Source organism: Acyrthosiphon pisum, chromosome A2, assembly GCF_005508785.2.
Source record: "Acyrthosiphon pisum isolate AL4f chromosome A2, pea_aphid_22Mar2018_4r6ur, whole genome shotgun sequence".
NCBI classification, from domain to species: domain Eukaryota; kingdom Metazoa; phylum Arthropoda; class Insecta; order Hemiptera; family Aphididae; genus Acyrthosiphon; species Acyrthosiphon pisum.
In genome coordinates this window covers 34,631,256-34,651,237 of record NC_042495.1, presented here as the reverse complement: position 1 = coordinate 34,651,237, position 19,982 = coordinate 34,631,256, and the positions used below count along the sequence as shown (strand labels likewise).

General features: G+C 27.6%; 1 protein-coding gene across 12 annotated transcripts in view; it reads right to left on the bottom strand.

The window, feature by feature from the left end:
• LOC100167639 (sorbin and SH3 domain-containing protein 2) overlaps positions 1 to 19,694 on the bottom strand; it is a 59,862-nt gene extending 40,168 nt beyond the window's left edge. For 2 of the 12 annotated variants that reach the window (XM_016805498.2, XM_029490811.1), the window contains exons 1-2: positions 4,074 to 4,241; positions 1,343 to 1,494 (exon numbers count right to left, since the gene is read on the bottom strand). In XM_016805498.2, the coding sequence (XP_016660987.1) occupies positions 1,343 to 1,494; positions 4,074 to 4,181 (260 nt within the window). In that variant the 5' untranslated portion in view covers positions 4,182 to 4,241. Of the gene's footprint in view, positions 1 to 1,342; positions 1,495 to 2,065; positions 2,267 to 4,073; positions 4,243 to 5,744; positions 5,868 to 11,468; positions 11,566 to 19,435 lie in introns of those variants that run through there. The other 10 variants (XM_016805499.2, XM_029490815.1, XM_029490810.1 and 7 more) reach the window with 9 other exon arrangements.
• Positions 19,695 to 19,982: the final 288 nt, after the last annotated feature.

Below are 19,982 nucleotides of genomic sequence, written 5' to 3'. Positions count from 1 at the left end.
TTTCTTTTGTTTTTCACGGCGCTTTTGAAAACTATTGGAAAAATGTTACTTTTGACCCCCCAAAGTACCAACTAGATTCACTTTCCTATCAGAAAAGATACTGTTGAAGAAAATCGAAGCACTTTTTCTGTCCTAAAAGGTGATGACAGACACAAAAAAAAAAAATAAAAAAAAATAAAAAAAATAAAAAAACACACATCATTGTAAAATCAATACATTCATCGTTCCACTCAGAATCTAAAATCCATTTAGCCATTATAGAGCCATAGTCCATATAGAAGTGTATTATATTATAGTATAATGTACCAAGTTTTTAAAAATAAAACTGGAATTTATTATAAAATGTTACAAGATAGTAAATAAATAAATATTTAATAGTAGCTTTTATTAAATAGCATAAAAGTGGTAGTATACAAATATAATATCACGATAACTATGTTCAAAAGTAAAATGTATTGTATTATTGTATTTTTCAGGCGCAAAATGTTTTGGTCAACAATAATTCTTAAATAGATCATTTCAAATATAAAACAGTAAACTAATAGAAATTTACATGTTTTAAGCTATTTTAAATAGGGGCAGTGCATTCTATACAATTGTATGCTGGAAAGACAATATTCTATGGAAAAAAGCGTGAAAGAGCAGCTTTACTACCAAATACCAATATAAAAACAAGAGTAGAAACTAGTTCAACTATCTATAGTAATAAATAGAGAGCCTACGATTGTTTAAGTGGCCACTGATACATACACCAAATAATGGACGATCAACAACAGTATTTTGACACAAACACACTTGCGCAGACAAAAAACACGAAGTATTGTGGCGAGTTAGAAAAAAAAAATATGCGATATTCGAACTTATTTTGTGCTTCTACTTTATTCTTTAGATACTAGTCAGCTTCAGAAAGATTGGTGACATTACTTAAATCCAAATAAAGATACTATCTTTGAAGAATCTCTTCCAGACATTTTTATAACAAGGTAGGTCAAATTTTTACGGTAGGTCACATCATTGGCGGCTTGAACTTGATTTTTCTTGGCTCACATTTAATATTTTACACCACCAACCCTAATTTTTTTTCACTCTTCTCCAAATAGTGAATGCATATGTTATTTGTAGTTATAATGGTTAAATAACTTTTAAAAATTTTTCAACCTTTTCAACAATAGACACCCACCCATTAATACTTTTGTGAATCAGGTGATTCTAATATATTTCCTTTTAATCACTGGGTAAAATATTTACTTTAAATTTAAACGGTAAGTCACATATTGGATTACAAAACCAAAAGTACCTATACCATTTCTTATTTATCAATTATTGTATATTTTATACTAACCGATAAACACCAATGGTTAAAGTATCTCCAGAATTTCTAATTAATGCTTGAGCTTCATTGGATGTAAGATGATCAACAGACGCAGAATTTATTGATCCAATTAAAAATCCTTCTCGAAGACCAGATTTTGCCGCTTTTCCAGCATTGTTGACCTGCAAAATAACAATAAAAACTATTTAACTATTCTTTATTTTCTATATACAAAAAAAAATTATTACGAATTAATAATTGCAGTATTTTGTCTTTGTATGCATATAATTTTACAAAATCTATTTAGTATTATTAAAATAATATACTTTGTTCATATTTTTCTACATACTAAGCATCATATTAATATTTTAAAATAGATTATACAATATACTTTTAGTTGTTCTTACAAATAATTATGTTAAAAATAATATTAAATTAACTGTAACATAGTTAATTATTTGTTTCAATAAGTGATGGGGGCCGGAGAAAAAGTATTGGCAAACTTGGTTCCTTCTCCGGTCCTCGTACCACAGAAAAAAAAAGTTAATTAAACGAAAAAATAATCGAAATTTATAATACAAATAGTAAATATATTTTATATCCATAAAAAGTCAATATTAAGACTGTCGTGTATTGTAAATGTTATGATTATCAGATTATGTACCGTAGAAATTATTGAATATAATACTTATTATGGAATTTAAAATTTGGAAATAAAAAGTTTAAACTCAAGTTACGAAATGATTATTTAACTTGTTCCTTTTTGTTTCGAAATTTGAGCATCATATGTATATTTTCTGCTTTCAACAAACACACAATAATACGCCGTTATTCAATTTCCAAACGTTATTGAATCAAACAACAATGAAAAAAAAAATACAGTTAATTCAAAATACGAATAATATAGTTAATTTTTTATAACTGGCGTGGAAGACGAAACCGAACTGAAGGTATGTAACTATTATACAGCAACTATAGTATAAGCTGTCATAATAAACGGATATCATAATCAATATGTTGTGACATTTGACAGATTCCCGGAACGCCCCCATTCCTACGATCTTTAAAAAAATAATTGGATCTACTTTTTTTTTAAATTTACAAAGTATAAATAATATGTATTAAATTAATTTTTTATGGATACAAATTGAATGTTGAAATATGAGTTATATGAAATTGGTTATACGTTGGTTTGGTAATACTGGAATTAATGTTTTAAGTTTAATAACTATGTGTAACCGTTTAAGAAGCTAAAATTTGTATAGACTTAAACACATTACTATAACTATAATTACTCGTTTAAACAATTATTGCTTTATAGATTTTGTTGTCATATAATATTATAATTTATAACATAACGAAAACCATAGTGTAGGTATTTCAAATATCCAAATGGAGTGCTTATGGGCTATGAGCCTATGGCATACATAATATGTATACAGCAAGAGTATCGACTGTCAACGTATGTACTCCTTAAATTTGAGTTAAAAAATTTAAGAAAAAAAAATAATATAATATGCCTGTATGTGATTTTACAAAAATAATTCGGAACCACCCTTAAGGCTTAAACACACCTTATAAAGTCACGCGTAGGTATCTAGTACAATAATATGTAATATGTAATAAATATTATATAATAATATGTTAAATTATAGTAAAATATAACATTTTAATTTTTAAGTCTATAATAATTGTTTTCATATTCATAACTTTTATGTTTATAGTTGAATTTATTAAGTCAATATAATATTTAAATATGACGGTACATTGTTATTTGTTACTATAGTTCTTTTACATTTTTTTTAATCTTAAAGACAATCTATAAAAAGGTTGAAATATATATTTTTATAATGAAAATGAAACAATAATACATTATTTTGATTTAAATGTTTTTATACGTTTGAAACTTATAGAACAACGAACCACAAAATAATTTTGTTTATTTAATATGGGTACCTATTGCAATAGATAATTTGTCATTATTTTTGTAAAACTCATCAGTTACAACTATGTTTGGAACCTTAGTTCACGCAGCTAATTTATTTGCATATCACAGCATCCCGAAGTACGACCAATGATATATCAATGAGCAATGATCCACTTCACGTAAGTATCGAATAACGAGTGTCAAGTATACATGACATATATATAATCAATGGCCTAATTTTGGTGGCAAGGGGGGCATTTGTCCCCTCTGACATTTTTGAAGGGGCAATGAGATATCTTCTCCACAGATATATAAACAGTAGACATTTTTAAATTTTCTAAAATACATAGAAAGAATTCAATACTTACATTTAACACAAATACGTTTGTATAAGATAAAAATATTTTTTTTCCTGATATCATTGCATAAAGTAGCTACATTTATTTCACATTTCTTCTGTTGTATAATAATAATATATTGTCAACGGTATAAATAGGTATATGGACTACAAAAATAATCCAATAGTATTATTTTATGAATTATGATTATAGGATTATCATCACATTTTCTCCATAGACTTATATTATAAGTCTATGATTTTCACCAAACAACCATACCATTTTTTTTAGAATTCACCAACATACTTAATATTATTTAACGATATGGGTACCTACTATTTGTTTCTAAGCCATAAAATGAGTTTTAAGACTATTGTAAAAATAATCAAACCGTTTTTATGAATTCGATTGTCAAATAATAATAAATTGTTTTGCCCTCTCCTTAGTTTTTCAGTCAGTTAAGCTACTGTTTAAAACTATGTAAGAATGATAATACCTTATTTTTATTTTGGGTCGCTAAAATGTTAGCCAACAACACGTCTCTGAACCTTCTAACCGAATAATGAAAATGCACGTGTGCATCGGAAACCGTTTCCACAAGCATTTAAAATGGTCGTATAAAGCACAGGTAGAACAATATAATAGTAGGTAATCAAAAATAATTAAATATCATATACTAATCACGTCACTATATATAACAATTTAATGCAAATGCCAAATATATAATAAAATATATCAAAACGCGATACAATAATAGAAATAAAATTTTTCTTTTCAAACGAGACGAAAAAATTCAATTATAAAGTGTAGTATTATGACGACAATTTTATTATCATAGCGTTCGGGTAAATTCAAAAAAGCCGAAAAACATCGTAGCAGCGTCGAAGGTATATACGGCGGTAATCGTGAAGAAGTACTGATGATGTACAGGTAGTAAATATTTCACGTCGGATACAATATCATCTATGGTAGGTCGAGCATAAAACGGCAGAAGGAATAGGAAGGAAGGAAGAAGAATGAAAAATAAAACGGTGGTTGCAGCATCTTAGCCGCGGTATGTATAATAATGACCACAGCGGTGGTATAAGAATGGATTATTTGGGCAAATGAACCGTAGTGGAATGCGACCGGCAGACCTTGAACACCATATAATAATAATATAATATAATCGTATATTAAGTGTAGAGGGACTCGACCGCGGCCATAGTATTAGACTATCCACGGAGCCATGGAGACATTACTGGGAATGGTTTTCGGAGTTAGCTTTTTTTTTTCAATGCAAATCATTTAATGCAAGAGGTGCGATCGGAATGCGTATAATCTGCAGAACGTTGTATAAAACACATACCAATAACGTCTCATATATAATTATTATTTACATAATATACAATAAGTATCATTTTAATTTACCGTATTTCACACGTGCAGCGCTGCAGCCCTGCACTCGATTAGTATGTAATAGACGATATATTATTATATACCTACGTGTGTGCATGTGCAATCCATTGTAAAACGATATCGTAGTGAAAGCCGTAGCTATAGGTACTTATTATATTATAATATAGTATAGTATAATATAGTCAGTGCTGCAGGATATTCAGCAATATTATAATAATATTATTAAATAACCAGAAGTATAAATTATAGATAATTAAAACTAAATTTATTAAACGGTTATATTTTCACATAAACTCTTTTTACTACCTATTCAGTTATTTTAAACTTATAGTAGTTATGGTTAAATGTATATGTTTATGATTATACATTAATACCCACATAAAACGTAAGTTTTTTTTAAATCCAAGGAAATGGTAAATCTTTAAATGAGTTCATTAAAGTATACCCTCGATTATCACCATTTATCAATATTGTTTTTTATTGTTAAATGAAATAAGAATGTGAACTATTTTTTATTTAAATAAAGCTAAAGCTAAACCTATTAAAAAATCTTTACGAAGCTCTTTAAAAACTGTAAGTAATGATGAATGAATTATCAGTAAACAAACTAAAAGAATATATAATATAAAGCTGTGGCATAATTAACAAATATAACTTAGCGAGAATACAAGCTCGTAAATTATAAGATTTATATTCGTAACAATAATATTAACAAACACAATACGCAACAAACAAAATAAACATCGAAATATTGTATGTTGTAACTTACATTTTTGAAGTTTATAAGTTCATCGATATGCATAGTGTAAGTCATTTTTCTGCCTTTTTATTATTAAATATGAGTATTAAATACTAAAACTTTTATACATTTAAAAAAAGTGTCCATTAATAATTGTATATTCGTGCCTCTATCTTCGGTAACTTAATAACTCATAAAATCATCATATATTAATCTGCAAATGAAACTGGTAAGATTTTTTTTTTGAAACAAAATTCTCAGCTAAACTAACTAAATAATCTATCATTATTTAATAGAAAATCCAGCAAAAAAATAAAAATAAAGTAATTAATCTATGGTAAACACTTAGTTTGATTTTCACTCGATCATTTTTATAAGTACCTACTTTTAAATATTAGTTGTATGAGCATATTATATTCATAGTAGTTATAGTGGCTTTATTTATAACAATAGGTACTGATATACTAATATAAAATGTTAAATATCGCATAAACCTAGGAAGAATAAAATTTATTAGAATAGAAATTTTAAAATGAATTGCGTTCGTAATTTTTATATTAGTGCACACACTACAGAATTGTACGGACTAACCATATTATTCTGCAATTTTACGTGACATACATAATTTTCTCGAACAAATCTATTTTTAGCTTGTTAAAATACGAAGACCTTCGCCTTAAACGCAGTTAGAAAATATATTTTCAATAGATGAATAAATATACCATTGTAATTATTATTTTATTATAAGAGATCAATTGTCATAATGTGCACTAGGGATTTTATATAATTGTAGGTATATCAAAATGACAAAATGCGAGAATTATAAACTTAAATCAACATTTTCTTATAAACATCTATAACTTTTTTTTGTACATTAATTTAACCAATAATATAATAATTGTAATACAAATACATGTATATGTTATAAATCAGAAGCACAAAAAGTGTATTTACATTGTTCATAGTTAAATGGCTTACACGCGCGAGTATCTGTACATTTTCTTATACAACAGAAATAACAGTAAATATACGCTATAGGTATGTGTAAGACTATTTGTAACCACTAACCAGTTCATCGCAGCAGTTAAGGATGAAAAAAATAATAATCGTATTATACGTTTATATGGTTGATTATAATATAGCTAAGATGTGATTGAATGGTTCCAAAAACTGTATCACGGTTCCGAATACTCACAATCACTTTTTTTTTAACAATTTCTATCCGGCAATACCATATCATTGTCCACTGATTTTTTACAATTATAATTATTATTAGAAGAATTAAACACAATACTTTGCTACTTTAAACTTGGAACTGATAATTTTATTTCTGGGGACGACTGATGCCAATAATGGCATAAAAAAATATAAATATAATAAACACAAAGATATAATAATTATACGAAACTAATTGATATGTCCTTGATATCTAATATAATATTATAATTATCATCATCATATATGTATATAATTTAACCTAATATACAAACTACCGTAATGTAATGTATTGCAATGTGTCTATGAAACACAATAAAAATGCTAGGGTTACTTACCTACATTGACACATTGTAATTCAGATGAAAATTAAGGTTATTGGTTAAACTTTTAATAATTATGATTAGTGTATAATAAATAATAATGACTAGAGCTCGGAAGTTGATGACCTAAAAAACATAAATTAATGACTATAGAGAAAAATAAATATGCAAGTATGGTCTAAGCATTTAAAAATGCGCTCGTAAAAATGTACGCCTTACAAATATAAAGATATTTTTTTTATTTCAAATTTTTTGTCAAATTAATACTTTTATGATTTAAATTAAATTAATTTTAGTTAAGTTCGAAATGAATCATAATCGAAAAAATAGTCAAGTAAATAAATAGATTAATTGAAAATTATCTAAAATTATAAAAATGATTTTTAAAGATCAGAAAATACAGAGTAAAAATTAGTTAAAAATACATTTTTAGCTAGTAAAGCATCGTCAAAGACAATCTAAAAAAATTATAAGGACTAACCGGTTAGGTTAGGGACTAACCGGTTTTTAAATGTTTAATACCTATAATATTCAATAAAATAAATATTCTAACAATATAATATGCAACCCCTATATTGAAATGATTATTTTGGGTGATTAGTTGGTTCATCTTAACAGTAAACATTTTACGTATCGAAAAGTACAATTATTTAATTTATAATTTTAAGTAATTACAAAACCACTGTTTTTTAATGTTTTTATGAACGAGTACTTGTTTAGATAAACAAGTGGAGTGGTACCTCACTTATAAACTGCTTTTGAGTATAAAAACAAAAATATATATATTGTTATTGAAAACAGTAAAAATTAAAAAAATTATAAGAAGCAATAGCAACAGTTTTTTTCTTTCAAAAACGTTAATATTTTCTTAATTATAGAGCGTTTTGCGTTTAAAGAAACACTAATCCATATTATACATTTATACGTATAGGCGTATATAATTAAAATAATTTATATATAATAATTTTGTGTAGCAAAATAGTTTTTAAGAATATTCGAGGTTTTTAAAAACAATTTTGATTATATTTAGAAAATTATATTGGGTTTGTTAAATAAACTGTTATAAATATAATAATATATGTATATTATATTATTACATAGTATATGTATATTATTATGTATGTAGATCCTTTTAGTTATATTTATTAAATACGACAAAATAACTATCTAATTCTTTAAAATACGATTTATGATTACAATAGTCAGTTTAATAAGTTTAATTTTTTTAATATTTTAACATATTTTAGACTTAAAATAAACAATCATAAAAATTTATAATATTCTATAAAACATATAAGTACCTGATTATATAATATTTTCACAATATTCAATAAATTACGATGCACTTTCCAGTTAACTTTTCAGTAGGTATTACAGTAAGCAATATTGTATTTCAATAGTGTCTATAGAATAATTTAAATATTTTATACTAAGGCAGGTACCTAATTACTTTGAATTGACCCATTATCAATTATTATATTTTTTATAACAAACTTGTCCATATTTTAGAAATAAAATAAGTAGGTAATTAACTTAAGTTAACAGAATAGGTAACTAGTAAATTAAAATATTAAATGATTAATGTTCATTATTTCTACAAAACTAAAAACACGTTATAAAACTTTGGACACATCTTTGTCATTCAGGGGACACACTTTGATTTTCAAGGGACACATTATTTTAGCCCCTGCTAAAAACTATTAAATTGTATTCACCTATTTTTTAAAAATCATGTTTATTATCAACTATTATAATAATAAAACAATTTATTTAATGGCTATTTTTCGTGTAATTTTTGTTAAAAGAACAGTGCTGTTCTTAAAATTAATATTGTATGCTTATTCGTAAAAACAAATAGTTCTAACTTCTAAGTATAAAAGACATAAGGGAATCAGAACTGATCGATTATTATGAACTTTTTTTCTTCAAAATACTCCTATATTACCGGATTCTACACAATTATTGTCATCAATATGAGTCAAACAATGGTTCATCAGAGCGATGATGATGATTGAAAAGTGGTGGAAAATAACCGAAAATCTCAAGTGGCTGTGGTCCACGTGTTAACCGTCGAAAATCCATGACGTCACGTCGTCACGCGTTGTCTATATAATACGAATATACATGCTTGACTGCAATACACACGATGGTTTTCTGCGACAATATCTTTCGTTTTGTCAGTACTCCAATGTCGATTACGGCGGCAGCGCACCGCACAAATGAAATATTTTTCTCCGTGTGCTATTTATACTGGGCACAACGAGCTCTTTCTATATAATAATATACGATCCTAACCTATCCCCGAACGCGCGCGGGCGGTCGTAGTTTTACCGCACTCGATACTATATGAAAACATGGCCCTAAGCCAACGTATATATTATCATGGGATCATCGAGGCAGTATCGTAGCGATGGCAGGCACTATATAACGACCATAGGTGAAAATAGACGGGGGTTTTGGGGGCTTGATCCCCCCAACGTACTTAAAAAACCCCTCGATATTGTTTCAGAATGCAATTAAATTATGTACTTACAATTATTAAAGTAGATAAAAAATTATTATGGAGCAATTTCTACAAAAAAAAAATTAAATATAATAAATTAATATATTTTATGGTTAGTCTTCCGACGATATGATTATAAATTATGAACTTCACCATAATAGCATATAGTGCAATATTGTAAACATTTTCAGAAACTGAAAAAATTTTAGAATAATTATTATAATTTACAACTGTCTAAGTTTATAGTGGTACCTACTACCTATTATACACCGTTTGCGCTTACCTATGTACCTATACGAAGATGTGGAAAAATGTTTACAATTTACAAACAGCATACTTACCATATAGATTGCTGCAAGTTCAGAGTAAAAACTATACCATAGTATTGTGATCCTCTATACATTATATATAATATTATAAACACCAGTAAAACCTATACATTAAATGAGAAAAAAAACCTACACCGAATTGTCGAACAACAAAATAGCCAATAGGTGTCTTGCTATACCGAATGTGTGCTACTTGTTGGAATGACTATACGTCACATTTGCTAAAATTCGGAGACGATTGCTTTCAAAATACATCAGTCGAAGACCGAAGTTATGATTTCGTGGTCACATATTATGGGCCACGCGTTATTGTTATTCGTTTATCGATCGTTGTTTGACAATTTTTTATTTAATTCACGCCGTCATGGATCTCCTTCTTCAACTGGTTTATTTACAACAGGGAATAGTAATAACTAATAATATACCTACCTATGGTTATATAATAATTAATGATTTCAGATTTTTTTTGAAGGATTATGAAGTGTTTGATTGATTATAATAATATACCGTGGTTAAAATTAATCTCAAATCTGTAAACAAACAATTCTCACACCGGACTCACCTATTTAAAAACGATAATAATATTATTATAAGCATTCCAACACACGATAGGTACAAAGGTGTTTTGGCAATATGCATAAAGCGCGAAGGAAGTAAATGTATTTTAGTAGTATAAACTATTGAAAAAATAAAAATAAATTACCACGGGAAAATATACAAACGTTAACCTATATTTCAACAAATAATTATGAATAATATTTTTAGCTCTGTTTTATTTTTAGTTTGCTATGTATTATTTTAAATTGGACATAACATTATACGGTACCATAAATAAAATTTTAAATGAATATATAGTATTCAATAATACCTAATTTTAAATAGGTAGGTACATTCTTTTAAAATGTAAAAACAATAAAATTCAAAACACTTATTTTTTAACCGCAATAAAGTTTTCTTTCATAAGGCAATTAACTGATAGTTCCTTGTTATTCAATATTGTGTTTACACTTTTACCAGGTATTATATTATAATATATAAATGATTCTATATCATACAAGTAATATTGAAATACTCATTACTCGTACCAAAACATAATTTGTAGCACGTCACTCGTCACGGTCACACATATGTACACAATTATAACCGATATAATATTTCTTAATAAGTATTATTTAACTCATCATAGGTTTATTATTAATTAATATATTTTATACCTATGAAGATATTTTGTTGGTAAACACTTTCACTGGGCTTCACCATTATAAACTCAAGTAACCAATTTAGGGAGATTGAAGTAAGTTACAGTAGTTTTAGTTCGATATAAAATGATAGGTTTGGTGTTAATAGATTATAGATTAGTAAAAATTAAAAATTACTGTATTACCCTTGATATTTTCAACGGAGATCCTGTATTTTTTCCTCCAGTCATTCGGAATCCCCACGGTGGTCCTTCGTTCAAAATTATCACTTTATCTGGCATCCTGTAACATTATGTTTATATTATATTAAAATGTGATATGATTGATATGAATATAACATTGTTTTACTTATGCAATAAGGTTATTTAACAAAATAATACAAACAAACGTACGATAAAAAAAATGGATAAAAGTAATGTCGGTTACATTCATCATTATCGCAAGACATTAATTAATATTTAATAGAAATAATTAATTGATTACAACATAATAAATTGCGTGTAAGTGTACAAGTGTACAACTGTACTTCATATATTTTATTATCATAACATAGTATAATCTATTTTTATTAATCGTTTCAAGTCTTTTTATATCTAAATGTTCACCTGTATCATTTGATCAAAAATGTGAAGAAAAGATAATTAAGGTTAAAAGTTATAGGTGGCTAGTAGACGTAGTCTATAGATACATCATTTAGATAAACCGTAATAGTGGACAATGTAAAAATCACTTTGGACGTAGTTAATTATATAGCTACTAAAATGAGTAATATAGTGTATAAATAGGATACAGATTATACAGTCATACAAATAACTCTACTAAAAAAAAAAATAATGATTTTAGTTCATCTTTCTAATAATTATCAAAGATCATTATATAATTATCAAACTTCACACTTTATTAAAAAAAAAATCCAAAATGTAATTTATATAATTATTAATTATATACTTATTTAAATTAAATCTATAATTTACCAATAATTTTATTGTTCTTAAGACGTTAGCAGATTTCAAGATAGTCATACAATCAAAATAACAGATATCACACTAACATAGCTAAAATAATCTACTCAAAAAAATACAAATGAAGTATCTGACCGTGCTAATCTTTGAAACAACTTTACCGATTTTGACGGGATTTATATAGACAGGTAGAAGACTTGGCAAGAAATTATTAGAGTTACTTTTCATCTCAGAAATATTTATGTTTCCCGCGTAAAAATTTAAAAACTGTTGAAATTAGAGGCAACTTTTTAACAGTGATTGTCATCATACAAATACCTATCAATTTGTATTTTTTCACTGGTTATTTCCCGTATCACTTATCCAATCTGCGAGAGGGAATCATGTTAATTTTTAGGCTAAACTATGGAGTTAAAGAGTTAGGTTTTAAGCATAGTTTTATAGACCAAACTCCTATCTCCGGAAAATTGAGGAAGAAAATAGGAATACATCCTGGCGCCATCTGTCCGGTTTTTACAGTGACTTTTTAAAAACATTACCAACTCGTTTGACTATATATGCATTTAACATATTATGTTAAAAACTGTGTTGCTTACATATTTTGTTGTTCATTTTTGTGGGTAAAAGTACACTTAGCTAAGTTGATTTGCTCATGAAGTTAAATGTTAATACACTTAAATCAAAATACACTGAGTAGCGAACATCTGATTTAATAATTTATAAGTTTTTTTCCTAGTGAAGTCAGAGTAATATAGCTAGTTAAAAATAAAATATTAATACCTAATAATCAAAAAAGAAAAAAAATACGTAGAATGGGCTTGTGGGTATAGGTACTTTATATTTTCCCAGAAAATATTATGAAACCTAACCAAGTGTTGTATCGAAATGTGTATATCCTATATACATGTTAAAATTTGACATGTTTATTAATAATTATGGTAAATTGATAAATGCTAATTATTTTCTTAAGTAACGTAAAAAAAATTTTAATTATTTAAACTTTAAAGTTTAACTAATTTGTCATCAAAGTATTATTAGTTAGGTACCTATATTACATTCAACATTTTATCAGATGAAAATAATAAGCTCCAAAATATAACAGAAAGTGTTGAAGCAAAAATATAAATATATATTTGTGTATAATTTTAGTATAAAACATTAAAATAGTAAGTACAAGTGATTATATTATTTCTCTTTAATTTGTCTATTGCATGGTCTATTGCAATATTATCAGTTTATTTTAATACGGAGGTTATTTATAATAAATTAAAATATATAATAGTAAACACTACCTATTAATTAATATTAATACTATGAAAGGAAATCGCAAAATTAATATGTGGACACTAGTCCAGAGAGTAAATATGTTGCACAACAGATAAATACAATTTTCCTTGAATATTTGTCATATTTTACTAAGTGTTTAATTTGGCAAATCCACAAATACCACGATATTTAGCAAGATTAAAAATATATAGGTAACTCTTAGACATTGTAGATAAATAATTATTAATATTAACCGATCTGGGTACTTAATTTGTATGTTTCGAAGGCTGACAACTGTTTTTTTACCACTTAAGTTAACCAATTTGAATTTGTAATATAAAATAAATGCAGTTATATTGTAAATGATAAATTATAAAAATTGTACGCATTAAACTGATTAAACTATTGTAGTCGTGTAATGCGGTATATACCTAAGTACTGACGAACTGTTAAAAGAATATAAATTATTTTTCTTCTAATAGTTTTTCATATTTATTTTATGTTTAAGAACACCTATATTATGGTAGATTTAAAAAGTAATTGCCAAAAATATTTTATTATTTAAACGAATTATTTAACATAATTTATTTTAGGCAATAGGTAAATGAGTATCTTGTATCTATATTGAGGTGATAAAACAATTAACTAGTATTTTTTATTAGATATAATATACTTTTGTAATTTGTAATATTATTATAGCTTCTAAGTTGTAAGACATAGAATTTGATGCAAATATGGTCATATTCTATATAAAAGTTTAATATTCAAAACAATGTGACCTTTGAAAATAGTATCACTGACCTTTACCACTAGAGTCCCCAGATACGAGACATTATGGTTCCATGAAACTAATCAAGTTGATATACGTATAAGCTACAAACAGTATAACGAATAACACATTTATAACAGTGGGCAGTAGCGTAGACATGATTTCTGAAAGGGTGGGGAGGGAGAATCAAAAAAAGAAAACGACATAGCTAAAAGGGAGGGGGAAATTGAAAAATCCCCCACCCTTTCAAAGCTTTTTACTTAGGTAGTAAAATATTTTACAATAAAGAACAAATAACAATGAATATAATTTGAATTGATTCAAAATTCACATCAATCACAATATGGACGATTATTGACTCCAAAACCAATCCCCCTGGATCTGAACTCCCCTCCCCATTGATTTAAAACAATCTAGACGATCCTTTTATCCATTATAAATAGAATAAGAAATGTTTAGGTACGTAATGCAAATTCCATTAAAAAAAAAGAATGGCCAAATAGGTAGGTATCAAAATTAATAAATAGCTTAATATTTAATTTTCCATAACAGATCATTTAATCATTAGTTAAATGTTAAATCGTAGTTAATGTTGCCACTTTTGTATTATTATAAACAGTTAAAATACCTATACGTTGTACTATTAAACATTTAACATAAATATAGATCAAATGACTTAAAAAACATTTATGAGTTAACTAATAACTTAAATGGATTTTATCGTATTGAATTATGTTTAATTCAGAGAAAAATTCTATTATTTTCTTCCTAAATTTTAGTTTTCAATATACCTACCTAATAAAATTAGAACTATAATATGTTCTATTAAAACACGAGCAAATCAACATGTATTTAGAATTTACAAATTCATTAATCATTCTATTAATATTTAATTATGAGTAATAATAATTACAAACAGACAGTAGTATATATTTGCCAATCCTAGGACAACTCGTCCTCGTCCTCGTCTTTTGCTCGTGTTCATCGTCGTTTCTCGTCGGCAACGTAGCCGATGTATTTTATTTACGCACAGGCACGCACTCGTCAGTTCACCTGTCCACTACGTAGTCGACGAGAAACGACGATGAACACATAGGACGACCAAAGATAAGCAAAAGACGAGGACGAGTTGTCCCAGGATTGGCAAATATATACTACTACTAACTTCTTTAACTAGGATTTTAATATTCCTTGTTATTCTTCTAAGTATAAAATAATTTGTTTTTTGAAAAGTTCAAAGTTAAATGTAGGCACAGTTAATAGTTAATTTGTATCGATCATATTGAATATTATTATTCACAACACTTGTAATTAGAGCGTAAATAATGTTCTCTTTTTCTAAATTAAATTTTAGCAAAAAACATTTGGGATTAATTGAAATTTACATTTACATATGTTTACATTTTTATGCAAGTAAATCAAATATTATGTTTTAACCTACGCCTGCGTCGTTTAGTGTTTGAATTATTACACAGGTTTCATTTCAGAGACTTTTTTATTAAACTATTATTGTCTTACGTATATTTATAGGTTTATACTTTATTTTAAAACAGTATTTAGTAGACACCTATTAGAATAGTAGAATATTTTCATATTGTTATAATAATATTATGTTTGATATAGATTATATTATGACATTACTCTTTTTAAAATGATAAATAAATCAAGTTTTATTTATTTTCATTTATGAAACTCATTAAATGTTTAATTTCGTTACTTTGATCTACTAACTAATTTAATTAATGTCGCGATTTACTACATAGGTTCGGGCTTTTATCCCAAGGAATAGTAAAAATAATGGACTAACAAATTAAATAAATTAAATATAATATTTATTATTTACACTAAAAAACAAAATTACTAATTTTCGATAATTTTATAAAAATTATGACGTTCAGTTAAAAGTCAGTTCAAATAGATTTAATATTAATTTTTTTAGCTTTTCAATACTTTTGTACTTATCTTTTAATTCTTTACATTAATGACAGTCATTGAACTATTAAAGTATAAAGTGTGTTCTTTGAAATATATAGCACCTATATCTACTATTTAATTTAAATACTACTCACAATATTTACTAATTAAGTAATAAAGCAGTAAGTGTGTAACCCTATACAATTCTTTTAGTTTGAGTTTTTTTTACACAATTACTTAAACATTTATTTGGGTTGATTTAGAATCTTTTAATGACATTTGTGTTTATGTACACACAAATAATCATCAATATATTTAGAATTTTTGTTGTATGATGAAACAGGTTAAAATACCAAATTAGGTATTTCAATATTTGAATGCATAGTTGTATGTAATTATTAATTATATCTACCATGAATAATCAAATAAGAAGTAAATACGAAAGTATAAATTTGTATGTGAGTTGTATACTTGTATATATACATGTTTACTGTATATTATATAAAACTAGCGGGTGGTGACCTATACGATAACAAATCTATCCGAACACAGACTTTCTTCGAAATATTATCATTTATATGTACAATGTACATTGTACAAGAATCCTATTTTAATTTTAGTTAATTAAAGAATAAAGATTGTAAAATTGTATGGTTCTATACTTCTATGTAACGAATTCGAATGTTGTTAAACTATATAATAATGGAAACTGAATGTTTTACAATAAAGTGTAACTTTCAACAAGAAAAAACCAAACATATTTGAAAAAAATTGCAAAAATGAGTTTTAAAATTGCACCATTAAATTCTATATTCCATGAAGAAACTTTCTGTAAAGACAAGCCTCGAATAAAAGCATTAAAAAAAAGATGGAAATGCATCAAGTTCCTGGCCCTAATAATATAATATAGTGGGCACTATGTGCGTAATTTATTGTTAAATGAAATATAATCAATCCGATTTTATTCATGATTTTGATAACTCTTATTTTGTTGAAAACTTGAAAATATGCTATATTGCTACGTATATAATATTTTTTTCCAATAGAAGTGAGAATTGACAAATGTACTACACTGACCTATAATATGTATAATAACTGACGACTAGCAAAATAGATTCAAAAAAGTTTATTCCTTTAAATGTTCATTTAACGCAGCGAATGGTTTCAACTATTCTACTCGTGTAAATCATATAATATGTATACGTATCAAATTTGTATGCAATAAGAAAATATATAAATATATATAATGCAAGCCTGATGCCTATAGGTACATAGGTTTTACGAAATGAGGAACAACATTACAACAATTCTCATCGGATGTTTCCCGTGAATTAATACGAAATCATATCTTTATTTCTTGGTGAATTGTATCTACTTATAATAGGTACTCATAAGTGTACGTTGTGTACACTTATAAGTATATGGCATATTATAATCTATACTGTCTGGTTTATTTTATAACGCGTAGTCCTAGGGTATCATAGAGACAGAAGAATCTGGAGTACACCAATAGTATACATATACCTATAGAGTATAGAGTATCTACAGTCACCAAAAACTGACGAGAGGTATTCTGAATTTACGTGGCACCGTTACTAATTTTCTTTGCCCCCTATCACCGCTACTTTCAAGTTAAAAATTAATGTATTTTATAGATTTTAATTATAAAATTAAATAAGAATAACTAATTCAAAAAATAAAACGTGCAATTATTATTAACTAAATTTCAATTAACGATCATTACAGAAATCCATATGCAATAATATAACTTGTAAAATAAGAATAAGTCATTAAGTTCAATGTATTAAAAATTATTTTTTGACAATTAGACAATAATAAACTTGATTTGTATATTATAATATAAATTGAATAACAACTAATGTTATTACTTATTATATTTGATAATAATATTTACAATTATAATATTGCAAATGCGTATGACATACCCCAACAAAAATGCCACCAGGAAATACCACCAGGCACCAGGCAGCCACTTGCTATAATACTATAGCAACTATGTACTTGTATCTATACGTTAGTAGCATGGGTAAATTTTAAATACATATATTATAGGTACAAATTATTATATCATATCTGATAATATTTAATATGTAGGTATATAATATAAAATATAATATAATGGCTTCAGTCACATATCCCTGTCGTGGGCACGTGCGGTACAATCGTCGACTTGGTGGCTTGGACCAACGTCGGAGGAAACGAAACCGATGACGGACTTAAAAGTTGGAGGGGGAAGGAAAATGGGTACTTCAACTAAATATTCAGATCTTTAAGTGTACTCCTACTATTTTTTCTACTAGTTTACAAAGTTCACATTTTTTTTTTATAAATAAAAACTGATTACACAATATATTATGTATGTAAGTATTGATACCAGGTACAGACGTACAGTGATATATGATGATTATGTAATAATTACGTATAATATTTGGGTAAAAGGCGATAAGTAACTACGGTTGTAGTTATAATTATAACCATGTAACAATGTAACCACAAACAATAAAATACAAGAAGCAATATTATAAATAACAAATATTATCATTTACGGAGCATTGATCAAATTAAGATTAATAAAAAATGTTTGTTTACAGTGGTAAATGTATTTTGTTGATAACGTTGAAAGGTTAGTTTAGGAAAGAGCAAAGGCATCTCCTGTGGTATCAGCTCAGTCCTTACATGGTTCTTGTTATAATATTATGATAACAATTTGAGAATGATTTTAGATAATTTAGACAAAAAATGTGTGCATGTTATGTACCAGGTACCTATCTATGAATATAGGTGTAATATACCTATAAATAGAATATATTATTATAAATAACTAACCTAATAAAAATATTTAAAACTATAGGTAATTTATTTAAAAAAAATTCCAGTATTACTTGCAAAAAGCCAACCACCTATGCCATGCTTATATGCTACAACGGTTGAAACTCTTAAAGACGTACCTACCTATTATAATAAGGTTAAAATATAAAATGTTTGTTGGTTTGTTTGGTAACAGGTTTGAGGGTGTAATAAGAGGGAGTGCGGCGGGAGGGGCGAAGCCTTTCATGGGTATTTTACGTATATTCAATAATATTAATTATAGGTTGGGACGAAAAATGTTTTTCGTGTCATCAGAGTACCTCCGATATTAATTTTCCAAGTCAAGCTATGTCAACGGACCAACTAAACACCTACGAATCACTGTTATTAATTATTATTATATTATACATACACTTGTGGTGAACCGATTACGCGATCGTCGTGGCCGTCTTCGTCGTCGTCTCGGTGGCACACGCGGTGTTCTTATGCTGCAGCCATGATATTAAATACCTAAACGTTTATATATTTCGGAAATAGAGTTGCGCTCTCGTCGTATGTGACTGCAGCTTAACGTACGTAGGTACGGCGAGGCGCAGCTCCGTTTGGCGCACAAAAGTCACGCGCGCGTACACGGCAGTGAGGCCGGCGGACCGCGTTTCTTCGGACTCGGTGCCAGAAAGCTGTGGCGGCGGTCTGCCGATCGTTGGCGGGGCGGGGCGGGCGGGCGGGCGGTTGACGCGCGCCGCACAGCTGCTGACTCGGCGGCGCCTCCGCGAGACCGATCGGTCGCCCCCTCCGAGACCGTGTGGTAGTCGACGTCGTCGGCGACTGCTGCACGACCCGGCGCGCCGAAATTTCAAGGGTTGGCCGACGAATTTGTGCGTAGTGGACACCCCACCGCGTGACCGGGGTCGAGTTGGACACACGACGTGACAGGGTCAGAGCGTATTCGAGTACAG